Genomic DNA, 14,623 nt, shown 5'->3' with positions numbered 1-14,623 from the left:
ACTCGTTCGGGAGCCAATTTGTTTGGGAGCCAAGGCGTTCAACTTCCAAGGTATATCTTATTTATACTTATTGGGGCAAGGCTGGGAAACCTGTTGCCCTGCAGATGCAGCTGTACTGAAAAAGTAAAAGAAGAAAGCTATAACTGAGAAGCTAAGATGAGTGGGAAATGTTGTAAAATTGCATTTAAGAGTTTTCGCACACCTCCTGGGTGTGAAAACTCCAAAGGGGTCATGACCAAAAAGATTATATAACAAATATAATATCTGCCAGTTTTAGATAGACTGCAAGATATTCAGCTGATTTCTCAGCCGATCTCCATGCCTACTTTGAACTGCCATTTGCTGTTAAAGATCCTTTGGAGGGCAGCCTGCACCTCCCTATTCCTCAGAGTGTAGATGAGAGGGTTGCAAAGGGGAATGATGACCGTGTAGAAAAGAGAGAGGAACTTGTCAATCTTCACAGAGTCAGGGGTCTTGGGGAGGAAGTACACAAGTGTTGCAGAGCCATAGAAGAGACAGACCACTGTTACGTGAGATGAACAGGTGGAAAAGGCCTTCTGGCGTCCTGTGGCTGATGGCATGCGCAGTATAGCCCTGGTGATGTACACATAGGAAGCCAGGATGACTACAAATGGTCCCACAACAAAGACCACATCCTCAATATAGCTCGTCAACTCATTGGCATAGAGATCCGCACATGCCAGACTGAGTACTGGTGGGATGTCGCAGAAGAAGTGGTCCATCTCATTGGAACCGCAGAAAGGCAGGGAAAAGATGAGTCCAATTTGCACCAGTTGCATTGGGAGACTGAGGGCAAATGAGCCAATCACCAGCCCCACCCGGACTTTATGGCTCATGATTGTCATGTAGCGGAGAGGCAGGCAAATGGCAAGATAGCGGTCATAGGCCATGGCCGCCAGTAGGAAGCACTCGGTCCCACCCAGAAAAAGCAGGAAAAACATCTGTGAGGCACAGGCTGGAATGGAAATGGAGCGCTGCCCAGTGGCCAGACTGGCCATCATCTTGGGAAGAGTGACAGAGGTGTAACACAACTCTAGCCCCGATAAGCTTCTCAGAAAAAAGTACATTGGAGTTTGAAGGGCAGGGTCCCATGTTGTCACTGCCATGATCAGACCGTTGCCTAGTAGGATAGTCAGATAGACAGTCAAGAAGGTGAAGAAGAGGAGGGCAGGGTACTTATGGTATCCCAGCAAGACAAACTCAGTCACAGCGCTCTGGTTCCCCCAGTGTCTGGCCAGGTCAACATCCATCTACAGAAGAACAGAGGCAAGAAATGTATGCTGGAAGGCTGCCGTATCCTGAAATGAGATGAAGATCTCACTCTGTCCAGGCTGTCTGTCATGCAAACACAGACAAACACATATGCTTGCCTAGAGTATGCCACTAGCTGAATCTGACATGCCCTGGTGTCCTTCAGAGTCTCTCTTTACCCTGATGTGTCAAAAACCAATATAAAATGGCTTTAGGATTGCCTGAGCCTTATCACTTGGATGCAAACCCTATCCTAAAATATACCAACAACTTATAGCTGCTACCACTTACTGAATTAATAGAGCAGTAGGATCTTAATATTTTTGATATTATAGGAAGACCATGGCCAAGTACTGAGACCTCACTCTGCCCAACCTGTCTTTCCTTTTTGAGGTGGTAAGAATATAGGAGGTTCAACCTTCCATAAACTCCAGTGTCCGCAATTTAATGGCCGGATGACACTTCTGGCTTCAGGATGTTTTCTAGTAGCAAGTGCTTGTATTTTAGAAAGAAGAAGAAGAAAGGCACATCTACTCACACCTGTGCCCTTCTTTGCTGACAGCTCAATTTAAATGAAAGAATTATGCCAGGGATGGGATGGAAAGAAACCACTCTCACATGATTAATTACTTCAACTGCTCTCAATTCTTCCCATTCCAATGCACTTGGTTTTCTCCCATAAGAATGAACGATTCACAGGACAGTTGCATTTCTCACTGGCAAAGATGACCTCTAGATTCAGGGACCTGGATCTAGCTCTAGGTGTTCTTAATTTGGGATGACTTATGATGGATTGTGGGAAGAATCCTAAGATGGGGTGACTATAATTCTAACAAGAAAGGGGGTGAGTGATGCTCATACCGAATGTTTCAGCTGGCAATGCAACACAACCAGCCCTTTAAAAAACTATCCTATTTTTTATTTATTGAAATCAGGAATGGGAACCCTGTGGCTAGAGATGGGTAAAACTGTCAAATTTTGTTTCTCACAGTTTCATTTTTCCAATCTTAAGTTCAGTTCTTATCTATCATATCTATCTATCTATCTATCTATCTATCTATCATCTATCTATCTATCTCATGAAAACTCATCAGCATTTCTTATGAAAACTCATCAGTTCTTATCTATCTGTCTGTCTGTCCGTCCGTCCGTCTGTCTATCTATCTATCTAATCTATCTATATCTATCTATCTATCTATCTATCTATCTATCTATCTATCTATCTCTATCTATCATCTATCTATCTATCTATCATCTATCTATCATCTATCTATCTATCTATCATCTATCTATCTATCTATCTATCTATCTATCTATCATCTATCTATCTATCTATATCATCTATCATCTATCTATCTATCATCTATCTATCATCTATCTATCATCTATATCTATCTATCTATCTATCTATCTATCTATCTATCTATCATCTATCTATCTATCTATCATCTATCTATCTATCTATCATCTATCTATCATCTATATCTATCTATCTATCTATCTATCTATCATCTATCTATCTATCTATCTATCTATCTATCTATCTATCTATCATCTATCTATCTATCTATCTATCTATCTATCTATCTATCATCTATCTATCTATCATCTATCTATCTATCTATCATCTATCTATCATCTATATCTATCTATCTATCTATCTATCTATCTATCTATCTATCTATCTATCTATCATCTATCTATCATCTATCTATCTATCTATCATCTATCTATCTATCTATCATCTATCTATCTATCATCTATCTATCTATCTATCTATCTATCTATCTATCTATCATCTATCTATCTATCTATCTATCTATCTATCTATCATCTATCATCTATCTATCTATCTATCTATCTATCTATCTATCTATCTATCATCATCTATCTATCTATCATCTATCTATCATCTATCTATCTATCTATCTATCTATCTATCTATCTATCATCTATCTATCTATCTATCTATCATCTATCTATCTATCTATCTATCTAATCATCTCATGAAAACTCATCAGCATTTAAGGGGAATTTTCACCAAACATGCACATTTTGTATTCAATTTTGCCTGATATACACTTCTTCAAAGCTATTAGGTGTAATGGAATATAATTTTGTATGCTGGTTTCACTAATATATGGATTATTATGTACACTTTACCCCAGTATATAGATTTTTGTATGTATTACTTTGGTAGAGGACCACCTTGCAAAATTTGGAGAAGTGTGAATTTTGAAGGATAACTGTTTTGGCTCATGTATTGTTTGAGAAAGTGAGAATCATGTAGGTTTGCCCATAAATACAAACTGAATTGAATTCTGTCTCCCACCTCCACCACCCACATCCCTTCCTGTGGCCCTTCAGATTTTGTTGGGCATCACATCAGCCCTAGCCAGCATGGGCAATGGTCAGAAATGTTGAGAGCTGGTGTCCAACAAGATATGGGGAGCCACGGGTTCCCCATCCCTAGGTTAGATGCCACAAGACAGGACTTCTCTGATAACATACAGAGTTGGTTCACCCAGTGAAAGTGATTGACAGTAGGTTCGCAAAGATAACAGGCAGCTTTTTTTCACTCAAAATTAACTGATCTTGCTGGCAAAGTTTTAACTGATGAAATTGAGTGACAGGCTGAAGTTGCCAGAATGCCTTGAATCCCACCCACAAAACAGTGAAAGTGTCCTAAATCCCCAAACTCCCTAGAAGTAATCACTTCAGCTTACCTCCTCACAATGCAAGGGTAATTCGGATCCTGAAAAGCTGAATACTTTCAAAAGTGATCATATGCCAATGAGCAACATAAATTGTTTCAGGTAATCATTCGTCAGTGATGTGACTGCTTCACCTTTTCTGCAAAGCTCTCCTCCGCATTTCAACTTGTAACTCAGCTAAAATTCAGGTCCACCATCTACTATCCTAGGCTACATTTTCTATATCCACATCCATTATTCTTACCAACCTGATTTGGGTTATCTTCCCTAGAGGTCTGTTCCCTAACTAACTCAACTGAATTGGCACAGGGAAGGAAGAACATTTACCTGCTTTGCAGCTGAGGTGCCGCTGTGCTAAGCACTGGGTTAATTTCTCCTGCAAGAACCAGGGCAGGAAGCCTCTACCTGTGTCCTTGCCTAGCAACCACACTTTCCCAAGGTATATATAGAGTTGCCATTCATGTGCAGGATGGAAGAGGAAGGTGGCTGTGGGGAGTCCCATAGGAGCAAATGTGCTAATCATGCTAAACATTGGAACTACAGTTTGTGTTGAGAACATGTAGGGATGTAAAAATCCTAGGTGTTTGGTCACATGGTCCACAGGCTCCTCTAGCAGAATCACTATTCTGCGCCAACTTAGCATGAATCATAGTGTGATCATAGGGCTGGCTCTGTTGTTATGGAGAGTGGATGTCCCACCCAGGCCTCAAACGTGATGTTAAGATATTGGAAATGTGAATATCCCCAGAGGATTCCTGGCAGAATTGTTATAAGACAGGGGTTGCATGTGCCCTGTACTGGTCCCAGGTATGGTGGAGGTAGGGATCAGGGAGAAATTCATTTGAATGTGCCCAGTTCACACTTCCTGAACCAATACATGAACTGCAGCACTGCTACCCTTCAAAATTCACACTTCTCTGAATTTTGCAATGCAGTTCTCCATCAACAACAAAATATTAAAAACAGCAACAAAAGATGCATTTTAGGGGAGTGTGTGCATATATAGTGCATATAATCTAGTGCATATAATTGTCAGCATTTCACTCTGTTGCTGGATATGTGGTGGTTACATCACATGTCTGTGTTTACTTTCCAGGCTTGGAAAGTGTGAGAAAGGAAGTCAGTCTTATCTCTTCCACTCTATTGTATTTTTGTCTTCTCTCTATCTCTCAGAGAAGAAAGGAGAGAGTTGCCATGATTGCTTTGTCCTGTATATATTGCTTAATAAATACTTAGAATGCACATACCAAAGCTCCACTTTGTTTCTGCTATACTCTGCTGAGTGAGCATGCACATAGTCTTCTGTTATGTGTCACTGGTGCGTGCCGGGGCTGAAGATTTATGGACGTCCCAGGCTGTGCTGTGTTAGGAAGATGCCCAAAGAGGTTTGTCTCATCCCGGGGGCTGCGTGTACCCCTCGGGCGTGTTCCGACATTCATATGCATATATGGTGCATATAATGCACAAAAATGCAGATTAGAGGAAATTGCTTGAAATATGTGTGAATTAGACAAAACCTCTTACAAAAATACATATATCAGAAATAAGCTGAAATATGTGTATGAATTTTCACTGGAATTTCTAAACAAAGAAATTGCCAACTGACGTTGAAATTGAAATTGATTGGAAAAAGAAGAAACTGAGAGAAACTGAAATTGACAGATTTATACATCCACAGTGTGTGTAAGCATTCTCGGCAATCCCTTATTCCTCACCTTTGATATGGGACCCCACAACAGTTTTCTAAACATGTAGTAGGCCAGATAGTTGGGTTCACACACTTATATTGGGAAGGGAGTTTCCCAGTGCCCTCTACCTTTTCCAAAGCCCCGTCCCCAAATGTGCTATAGCCATATAGGGTAGTTATATCAGCATGATGTAGGGAGGAACCTCTGAACATCCTAGTGCAAATCCAAAATTAGTTTAATCAAAAAATCATTTATTCAGGGGGGCAGAGCAGTAGACAAAAGGAGCCAGGCATGTAGGTAAGTAAGAGTTCCCTGAAAATTTAGTTTTGGTTTTCTTCTTATAAAGAACACCCTTTTTGGTTGTAATAATCGTTAGTCCTTCTCAGAGGAGACACAATGAAATTAATGGAAATCATAGAATCATAGAGTTGGAATAGACCACAAGGGCCATCGAGTCCAACCCCCTGCCAAGCAGGAAACACCATCAGAGCACTCCTGACATATGGTTGTCAAGCCTCTGCTTAAAGACCTCCAAAGAAGGAGACTCCACCACACTCCTTATGACTTGGGTCTACTGATCTCAATGAGTCTACTCGTAGTAGGACTTAGTTGGATACACCCAGGGAGACTTACAGGATCCCCTAAAAGGCAGTTTGAGTTTTGGGAGATAGGGATTATTTTAAAGGTTTAAGAAATGGATGAAAGTTGATTACCCTGTGCCCACCTCAAAAGCTCTTTTCCTACACAACAGTTTCGTGAGGGCAACCTTCACTTCCCTGTTCCTGAGAGTGTAGATGAGGGGATTGCAAAGGGGGATGATGACCGTGTAGAAAAGAGAGAGGAACTTGTCAACTTTCAGGGAGTCCTCTGTCTGTGGGTGCAAGTACACAAGCATCCCTGAGCCATAGAAGAGACTGACCACAATCAGGTGGGACGAGCAAGTGGAGAAGGCCTTCTGGCGCCCTATGCCTGATGGCATGCGCAGGATGGTTCTGGTGATGTGGGCATAGGAGGTCACTATGAGGAAAAAGGGGAGCACCACCACAAGGATGTTCTCTGCATACACAGCCAACTCGTTGGCATACAGGTCGGCACATGCCAGGCGAAGTATGGGTGGGATGTCGCAGAAGAAGTGGTCAATCTCATTGGGCCCACAAAAAGGCAAGGAGAAGACAAACCCAATTTGCAACAAGTGCACCACAAGGCTGATGGCAAAGGAACTGACCACCATCCCCAAACACACCTTATGGCTCATGATGGTCATGTAATGGAGAGGCTGGCAGATGGCAAGATAGCGGTCGTAGGCCATGGCCACTAGCAGCAGGCATTCTGTGACACCCAGGAAGAGCATAAAGAACATTTGTGCAGCGCAGGCTATCAGTGAGATAGAGAGGTCCCCTAAGATAAGATTGGCCATCATTTTAGGAAGGGTGACTGAAGTGTAGCAGATCTCCAACCCTGAGAGGCTGCGCAAGAAGAAGTACATGGGGGTATGGAGAGCAGGGTCCAGCGTTGTCACCACCACAATAAGGCCATTGCCCAATAATATGACCAGGTAGATGGCCAGGAAGGCAGAAAAAAGGAGGACAGGGTATCCTTGGTATCCCAGCAAGATGAATTCCTTCACTGTGCTTTGGTTCTTCCAGCGTCTGGCCTGCTCAGCATCCATCTGCAGAGGCAAGTGAGGCATTTGTGAGTCTCAGGTCCAGTTTCTGGATCAGGATGAGGAGGACAGTGGTGGGTGACAAAGGGTAAAAGTGCCTGTCTCCTCCCACTAGAGACTGGATAGAGATCATTTGTCCTTTGCAGGGACAATTTATTGAGGAGAGGAGAAATAATCCAACAACCAAGGGCAAAACAATCAATTTACCCAAGAGTAAATGGAAAAGTCGACCAGAGGCAGACTTTGGTAATATTTCACAGCATGGTGCCCTTTGCAAGGCCAAAATCTGGTGCCCCAAAATGGATCTTCTCAATTATGGATCTCAATTTTGAGCACTCTTAGTTCTGTTCCCTGTGTGTGTGTGTCTGTGTGTGTGTGTGTATGTGTGGTGGGGGAAACTGCCAAAATCACCATAAATCTGACGCTGTAGGTGTGATTGAACCCAATGGAGCTTACTCCTGAGTAGACATTTATGATTGCATTGTGAGTGTGCGGCAGGGGGAATAGAAGAAATACAAAAAAGGGGGAGAGAAGAACAAAAACAGAGAGGATGAGTGAAACAGAAAAAGAAGATGGATATATGTGATTGAAGAAAGATTAAAAGTAGCTCATGCAATTGTTGCGGATTAGGGTTCAAGGTGATCCAGAGAAGGGTGGTGAGGTGCAAAAGAGGACAGGGCTTCTGCCTCTGCATGTTTGACACTTATTTATTAATTATTTCAAATTCTAACTCATCCTTCCTCCCCAAAGAGAGCCCAGGGTAACTCACAAAAATAAAAATGTTGTGTAACAGAATTCAAAGCAGCATTATAATCTATGGTCAGCTTCATAAAATTATTAGTCACAAGCCTGGATAATTTAATTTTTTTCCTTACACGTTTCCTGAATGTAGGTTAAAAGGGGGAATGTCTGATTTCCCTGCATTCCCCCAGTGTCTGGCCAGGTCAACATCCATCTACAGAAGAACAGAGGCAAGATATGTATGCTGGGAGGCTGCCGTATCCTGAAATGAGACGAAGATCTCACTCTGTCCAGGCTGTCTGTCATGCAAACACAGACCAACACATATGCATGCCACTAGCTGAATCTGACATGCCCTGGTGTCCTTCAGAGTCTCTCTTTACCCTGATGTGTCAAAAACCAATATAAAATGGCTTTAGGATTGCCTGAGCCTTATCACTTGGATGCAAACCCTATCCTAAAATATACCAACAACTTATAGCTGCTACCACTTACTGAATTAATAGAGCAGTAGGATCTTAATATTTTTGATATTATAGGAAGACCATGGCCAAGTACTGAGACCTCACTCTGCCCAACCTGTCTTTCTTTTTGAGGTGGTAAGAATATAGGAGGTTCAACCTTCCATAAACTCCAGTGTCTGCAATTTAATGGCCGGATGACACTTTGGGCTTCAGGATGTTTTCTAGTAGCAAGTGCTTGTATTTTAGAAAGAAGAAGAAGAAAGGCACATCTACTCACACCTGTGCCCTTCTTTGCTGACAGCTCAATTTAAATGAAAGAATTATGCCAGGGATGGGATGGAAAGAAACCACTCTCACATGATTAATTACTTCAACTGCTCTCAATTCTTCCCATTCCAATGCACTTGGTTTTCTCCCATAAGAATGAACGATTCACAGGACAGTTGCATTTCTCACTGGCAAAGATGACCTCTAGATTCAGGGACCTGGATGTAGCTCTAGGTGTTCTTAATTTGGGATGACTGATGATGGATTGTGGGAAGAATCCTAAGATGGGGTGACTATAATTCTAACAAGAAAGGGGGTGAGTGATGCTCATACCGAATGTTTCAGCTGGCAATGCAACACAACCAGCCCTTTAAAAAACTATCCTATTTTTTTATTTATTGAAATCAGGAATGGGAACCCTGTGGCTAGAGATGGGTAAAACTGTCAAATTTTGTTTCTCACAGTTTCATTTTTCCAATCTTAAGTTCAGTTCTTATCTATCATATCTATCTATCTATCTATCTATCATCTATCTATCATCTATCTATCTCATGAAAACTCATCAGCATTTCTTATGAAAACTCATCAGTTCTTATCTATCTGTCTGTCTGTCCGTCCGTCCGTCTGTCTATCTATCTATCTAATCTATCTATATCTATCTATCTATCTATCTATCTATCTATCATCTATCTATCTATCTCTATCTATCATCTATCTATCTATCTATCATCTATCTATCTATCATCTATCTATCTATCTATCTATCATCTATCTATCTATCTATCTATCATCTATCTATCTATCTATCTATCATCTATCTATCTAATCTATCTATCTATCTATCTATCTATCTATCTATCTATCATCTATCTATCTATCTATCTATCTATCTATATCATCTATCATCTATCTATCTATCTATCATCTATCTATCTATCTATCTATCATCTATATCTATCTATCTATCTATCTATCTATCTATCTATCTATCTATCTATCTATCATCTATCTATCTATCTATCTATCTATCTATCTATCTATCTATATCATCTATCTATCTATCTATCATCTATCTATCATCTATATCTATCTATCTATCTATCTATCTATCTATCTATCTATCTATCTATCTATCTATCATCTATCTATCTATCTATCTATCATCTATCTATCTATCATCTATCTATCTATCTATCATCTATCTATCTATCTATCTATCTATCTATCTATCTATCTATCTATCTATCTATCATCTATCTATCATCTATCTATCATCTATCTATCTATCTCATGAAAACTCATCAGCATTTAAGGGGAATTTTCACCAAACATGCACATTTTGTATTCAATTTTGCCTGATATACACTTCTTCAAAGCTATTAGGTGTAGTGGAATATAATTTGGTATGCTGGTTTCACTAATATATGGATTATTATGTACACTTTACCCCAGTATATAGATTTTTGTATGTATTACTTTGGTAGAGGACCACCTTGCAAAATTTGGAGAAGTGTGAATTTTGAAGGATAACTGTTTTGGCTCATGTATTGTTTGAGAAAGTGAGAATCATGTAGGTTTGCCCATAAATACAAACTGAATTGAATTCTGTCTCCCACCTCCACCACCCACATCCCTTCCTGTGGCCCTTCAGATTTTGTTGGGCATCACATCAGCCCCAGCCAGCATGGGCAATGGTCAGAAATGTTGAGAACTGGTGTCCAACAAGATATGGAGAGCCGCAGGTTCCCCATCCCTAGGTTAGATGCCACAAGACAGGACTTCTCTGATAACATACAGAGTTGGTTCACCCAGTGAAAGTGATTGACAGTAGGTTTGTAAAGATAAGAGGCAGCTCTTCTTCACTCAAAATTAACTGATCTTGCTGGCAAAGTTTTAACTGATGAAATTGAGTGACAGGCTGAAATTGCCAGAATGCCTTGAATCCCACCCACAAAACAGTGAAAGTGTCCTAAATTCCCAAACTCCCTAGAAGTAATCATTTCACCTTACCTCCTCACAATGCAAGGGTAATTCGGATCCTGAAGAGCTGAATACATTCAAAAGTGATCATATGTCAATGAGCAACATAAATTGTTTCAGGTAATCATTCGTCAGTGATGTGGCTGCTTCACCTTTTCTGCAAAGCTCTCCTCCGCATTTCAACTTGTAACTCAACTAAAATTCAGGTCCACTATCTACTATCCTAGGCTACATTTTCTATTTCCACATCCATTATTCTTACCAACCTGGTTTGGGTTATCTTCCCTAGAGGTCTGTTCCCTAACTAACTCAACTGAATTGGCACAGGGAAGGAAGAACATTTACCTGCTTTGCAGCTGAGGTGCCGCTGTGCTAAGCACTGGGTTAGTTTCTCTTGCAAGAACCAGGGCAGGAAGCCTTTACCTGTGTCCTTGCCTAGCAACCACACTTTCCCAAGGTATATATAGAGTTGCCATTCATGTGCAGGATGGAAGAAGAAGGTGGCTGTGGGGAGTCCCATAGGAGCAAATGTGCTAATCATGCTAAACATTGGAAATACAGTTTGTGTTGAGAACATGTAGGGATGTAAAAATCCTAGGCGTTTGGTCCCATGGTCCACAGGCTCCTCTAGCAGAATCACTATTCTGCGCCAACTTAGCATGAATCATAGTGTGATCATAGGGCTGGCTCTGTTGTTAAGGAGAGTGGATGTCCCACCCAGGCCTCAAATGTGATGTTAAGATATTGGAAATGTGAATATCCCCAGAGTATTCCTGGCAGAATTGTTATAAGACAGGGGTTGCATGTGCCCTGAACTGGTCCCAGGTATGGTGGAGGTAGGGATCAGGGAGAAATTCATTTGAATGTGCCCAGTTCACACTTCCTGAACCAATACATGAACTGCAGCACTGCTACCCTTCAAAATTCACACTTCTCTGAATTTTGCAATGCAGTTCTCTAACAGCAACAAAAGATTAAAAAGTGCATTTTAGGGGAGTGTGTGCATATATAGTGCATATAATTGTAAGCATTTCACTCCTCTGTTGCTGGATATGTGATGGTTACATCACATGTCTGTGTTTACTTTCCAGGCTTGGAAAATGTGAGAACGGAAGTCAGTCCTATCTCTTCCGCTCTATTGTACTTGGAGAAGAAAGGAGAGAGTTGCCATGATTGCTTTGTCCTGTATATATTACTTAATAAATACTTAGAATGCACACACCAAAGTTCCACTTCGTTTCTGCTATACTCTGCTGAGTGAGCATGCACATAGTCTTCTGATATGTGTCACTGCTGTGTGCCGGGGCTGAAGATTTATGGACGTCCCAGGCTGTGCTGTGTTAGGAAGATGCCCAAAGAGGTTTGTCTCATCCCGGGGGCTGCGTGTACCCCTCGGGCGTGTTCTGACATTCATATGCATATATGGTGCATATAATGCACAAAAATGCAGATTAGAGGAAATTGCTTGAAATATGTGTGAATTAGACAAAACCTCTTACAAAAATACATATATCAGAAATAAGCTGAAATATGTGTATGAATTTTCACTGGAATTTCTAAACAAAGAAATTGCCAACTGACGTTGAAATTGAAATTGATTGGAAAAAGAAGAAACTGAGAGAAACTGAAATTGACAGATTTATACATCCACAGTGTGTGTAAGCATTCTCGGCAATCCCTTATTCCTCACCTTTGATATGGGACCCCACAACAGTTTTCTAAACATGTAGTAGGCCAGATAGTTGGGTTCACACACTTATATTGGGAAGGGAGTTTCCCAGTGCCCTCTACCTTTTCCAAAGCCCCGTCCCCAAATGTGCTATAGCCATATAGGGTAGTTATATCAGCATGATGTAGGGAGGAACCTCTGAACATCCTAGTGCAAATCCAAAATTAGTTTAATCAAAAAATCATTTATTCAGGGGAGCAGAGCAGTAGACAAAAGGAGCCAGGCATGTAGGTAAGTAAGAGTTCCCTGAAAATTTAGTTTTGGTTTTCTTCTTATAAAGAACACCCTTTTTGGTTGTAATAATCGTTAGTCCTTCTCAGAGGAGACACAATGAAATTAATGGAAATCATAGAATCATAGAGTTGGAATAGACCACAAGGGCCATCGAGTCCAACCCCCTGCCAAGCAGGAAACACCATCAGAGCACTCCTGACATATGGTTGTCAAGCCTCTGCTTAAAGACCTCCAAAGAAGGAGACTCCACCACACTCCTTATGACTTGGGTCTACTGATCTCAATGAGTCTACTCATAGTAGGACTTAGTTGGATACACCCAGGGAGACTTACAGGATCCCCTAAAAGGCAGTTTGAGTTTTGGGAGATAGGGATTATTTTAAAGGTTTAAGAAATGGATGAAAGTTGATTACCCTGTGCCCACCTCAAAAGCTCTTTTCCTACACAACAGTTTCGTGAGGGCAACCTTCACTTCCCTGTTCCTGAGAGTGTAGATGAGGGGATTGCAAAGGGGGATGATGACCGTGTAGAAAAGAGAGAGGAACTTGTCAACTTTCAGGGAGTCCTCTGTCTGTGGGTGCAAGTACACAAGCATCCCTGAGCCATAGAAGAGACTGACCACAATCAGGTGGGACGAGCAAGTGGAGAAGGCCTTCTGGCGCCCTATGCCTGATGGCATGCGCAGGATGGTTCTGGTGATGTGGGCATAGGAGGTCACTATGAGGAAAAAGGGGAGCACCACCACAAGGATGTTCTCTGCATACACAGCCAACTCGTTGGCATACAGGTCGGCACATGCCAGGCGAAGTATGGGTGGGATGTCGCAGAAGAAGTGGTCAATCTCATTGGGCCCACAAAAAGGCAAGGAGAAGACAAACCCAATTTGCAATAAGTGCACCACAAGGCTGATGGCAAAGGAACTGACCACCATCCCCAAACACACCTTATGGCTCATGATGGTCATGTAATGGAGAGGCTGGCAGATGGCAAGATAGCGGTCGTAGGCCATGGCCACTAGCAGCAGGCATTCTGTGACACCCAGGAAGAGCATAAAGAACATTTGTGCAGCGCAGGCTATCAGTGAGATAGAGAGGTCCCCTAAGATAAGATTGGCCATCATTTTAGGAAGGGTGACTGAAGTGTAGCAGATCTCCAACCCTGAGAGGCTGCGCAAGAAGAAGTACATGGGGGTATGGAGAGCAGGGTCCAGCGTTGTCACCACCACAATAAGGCCATTGCCCAATAATATGACCAGGTAGATGGCCAGGAAGGCAGAAAAAAGGAGGACAGGGTATCCTTGGTATCCCAGCAAGATGAATTCCTTCACTGTGCTTTGGTTCTTCCAGCGTCTGGCCTGCTCAGCATCCATCTGCAGAGGCAAGTGAGGCATTTGTGAGTCTCAGGTCCAGTTTCTGGATCAGGATGAGGAGGACAGTGGTGGGTGACAAAGGGTAAAAGTGCCTGTCTCCTCCCACTAGAGACTGGATAGAGATCATTTGTCCTTTGCAGGGACAATTTATTGAGGAGAGGAGAAATAATCCAACAACCAAGGGCAAAACAATCAATTTACCCAAGAGTAAATGGAAAAGTCGACCAGAGGCAGACTTTGGTAATATTTCACAGCATGGTGCCCTTTGCAAGGCCAAAATCTGGTGCCCCAAAATGGATCTTCTCAATTATGGATCTCAATTTTGAGCACTCTTAGTTCTGTTCCCTGTGTGTGTGTGTCTGTGTGTGTGTGTGTATGTGTGGTGGGGGAAACTGCCAAAATCACCATAAATCTGACGCTGTAGGTGTGATTGAACCCAATGGAGCTTACTCCTGAGTAGACATTTATGATTGCATTGTGAGTGTGCGGCAGGGGGAATAGA

General features: G+C 41.8%; 3 protein-coding genes across 3 annotated transcripts; all 3 read right to left on the bottom strand.

Moving 5' to 3' along the window:
- Positions 1-305: 305 nt before the first annotated feature.
- Positions 306-1,271, bottom strand: LOC114583102 (olfactory receptor 10AG1-like). The gene has a single exon (XM_077918203.1). The coding sequence runs from the start codon at positions 1,269-1,271 to the stop codon at positions 306-308; it is 966 nt and encodes a 321-aa protein (XP_077774329.1).
- A 5,112-nt stretch (positions 1,272-6,383) lies between these two features.
- Positions 6,384-7,343, bottom strand: LOC114583103 (olfactory receptor 10AG1-like). The gene has a single exon (XM_028704450.2). The coding sequence runs from the start codon at positions 7,341-7,343 to the stop codon at positions 6,384-6,386; it is 960 nt and encodes a 319-aa protein (XP_028560283.2).
- A 5,818-nt stretch (positions 7,344-13,161) lies between these two features.
- On the bottom strand, positions 13,162-14,121 carry LOC144325323 (olfactory receptor 10AG1-like). Its single transcript, XM_077918202.1, has one exon. It carries the CDS (start codon positions 14,119-14,121, stop codon positions 13,162-13,164), a length of 960 nt encoding a protein of 319 aa, XP_077774328.1.
- Between the last annotated feature and the right edge of the window lie 502 nt (positions 14,122-14,623).

This window comes from Podarcis muralis, chromosome 13 (assembly GCF_964188315.1).
Source record: "Podarcis muralis chromosome 13, rPodMur119.hap1.1, whole genome shotgun sequence".
Classification (NCBI taxonomy): Eukaryota; Metazoa; Chordata; class Lepidosauria; order Squamata; family Lacertidae; genus Podarcis; species Podarcis muralis.
Note: the sequence above shows the minus strand (reverse complement) of the source record. Positions and strands in the feature narration are given on the sequence as shown.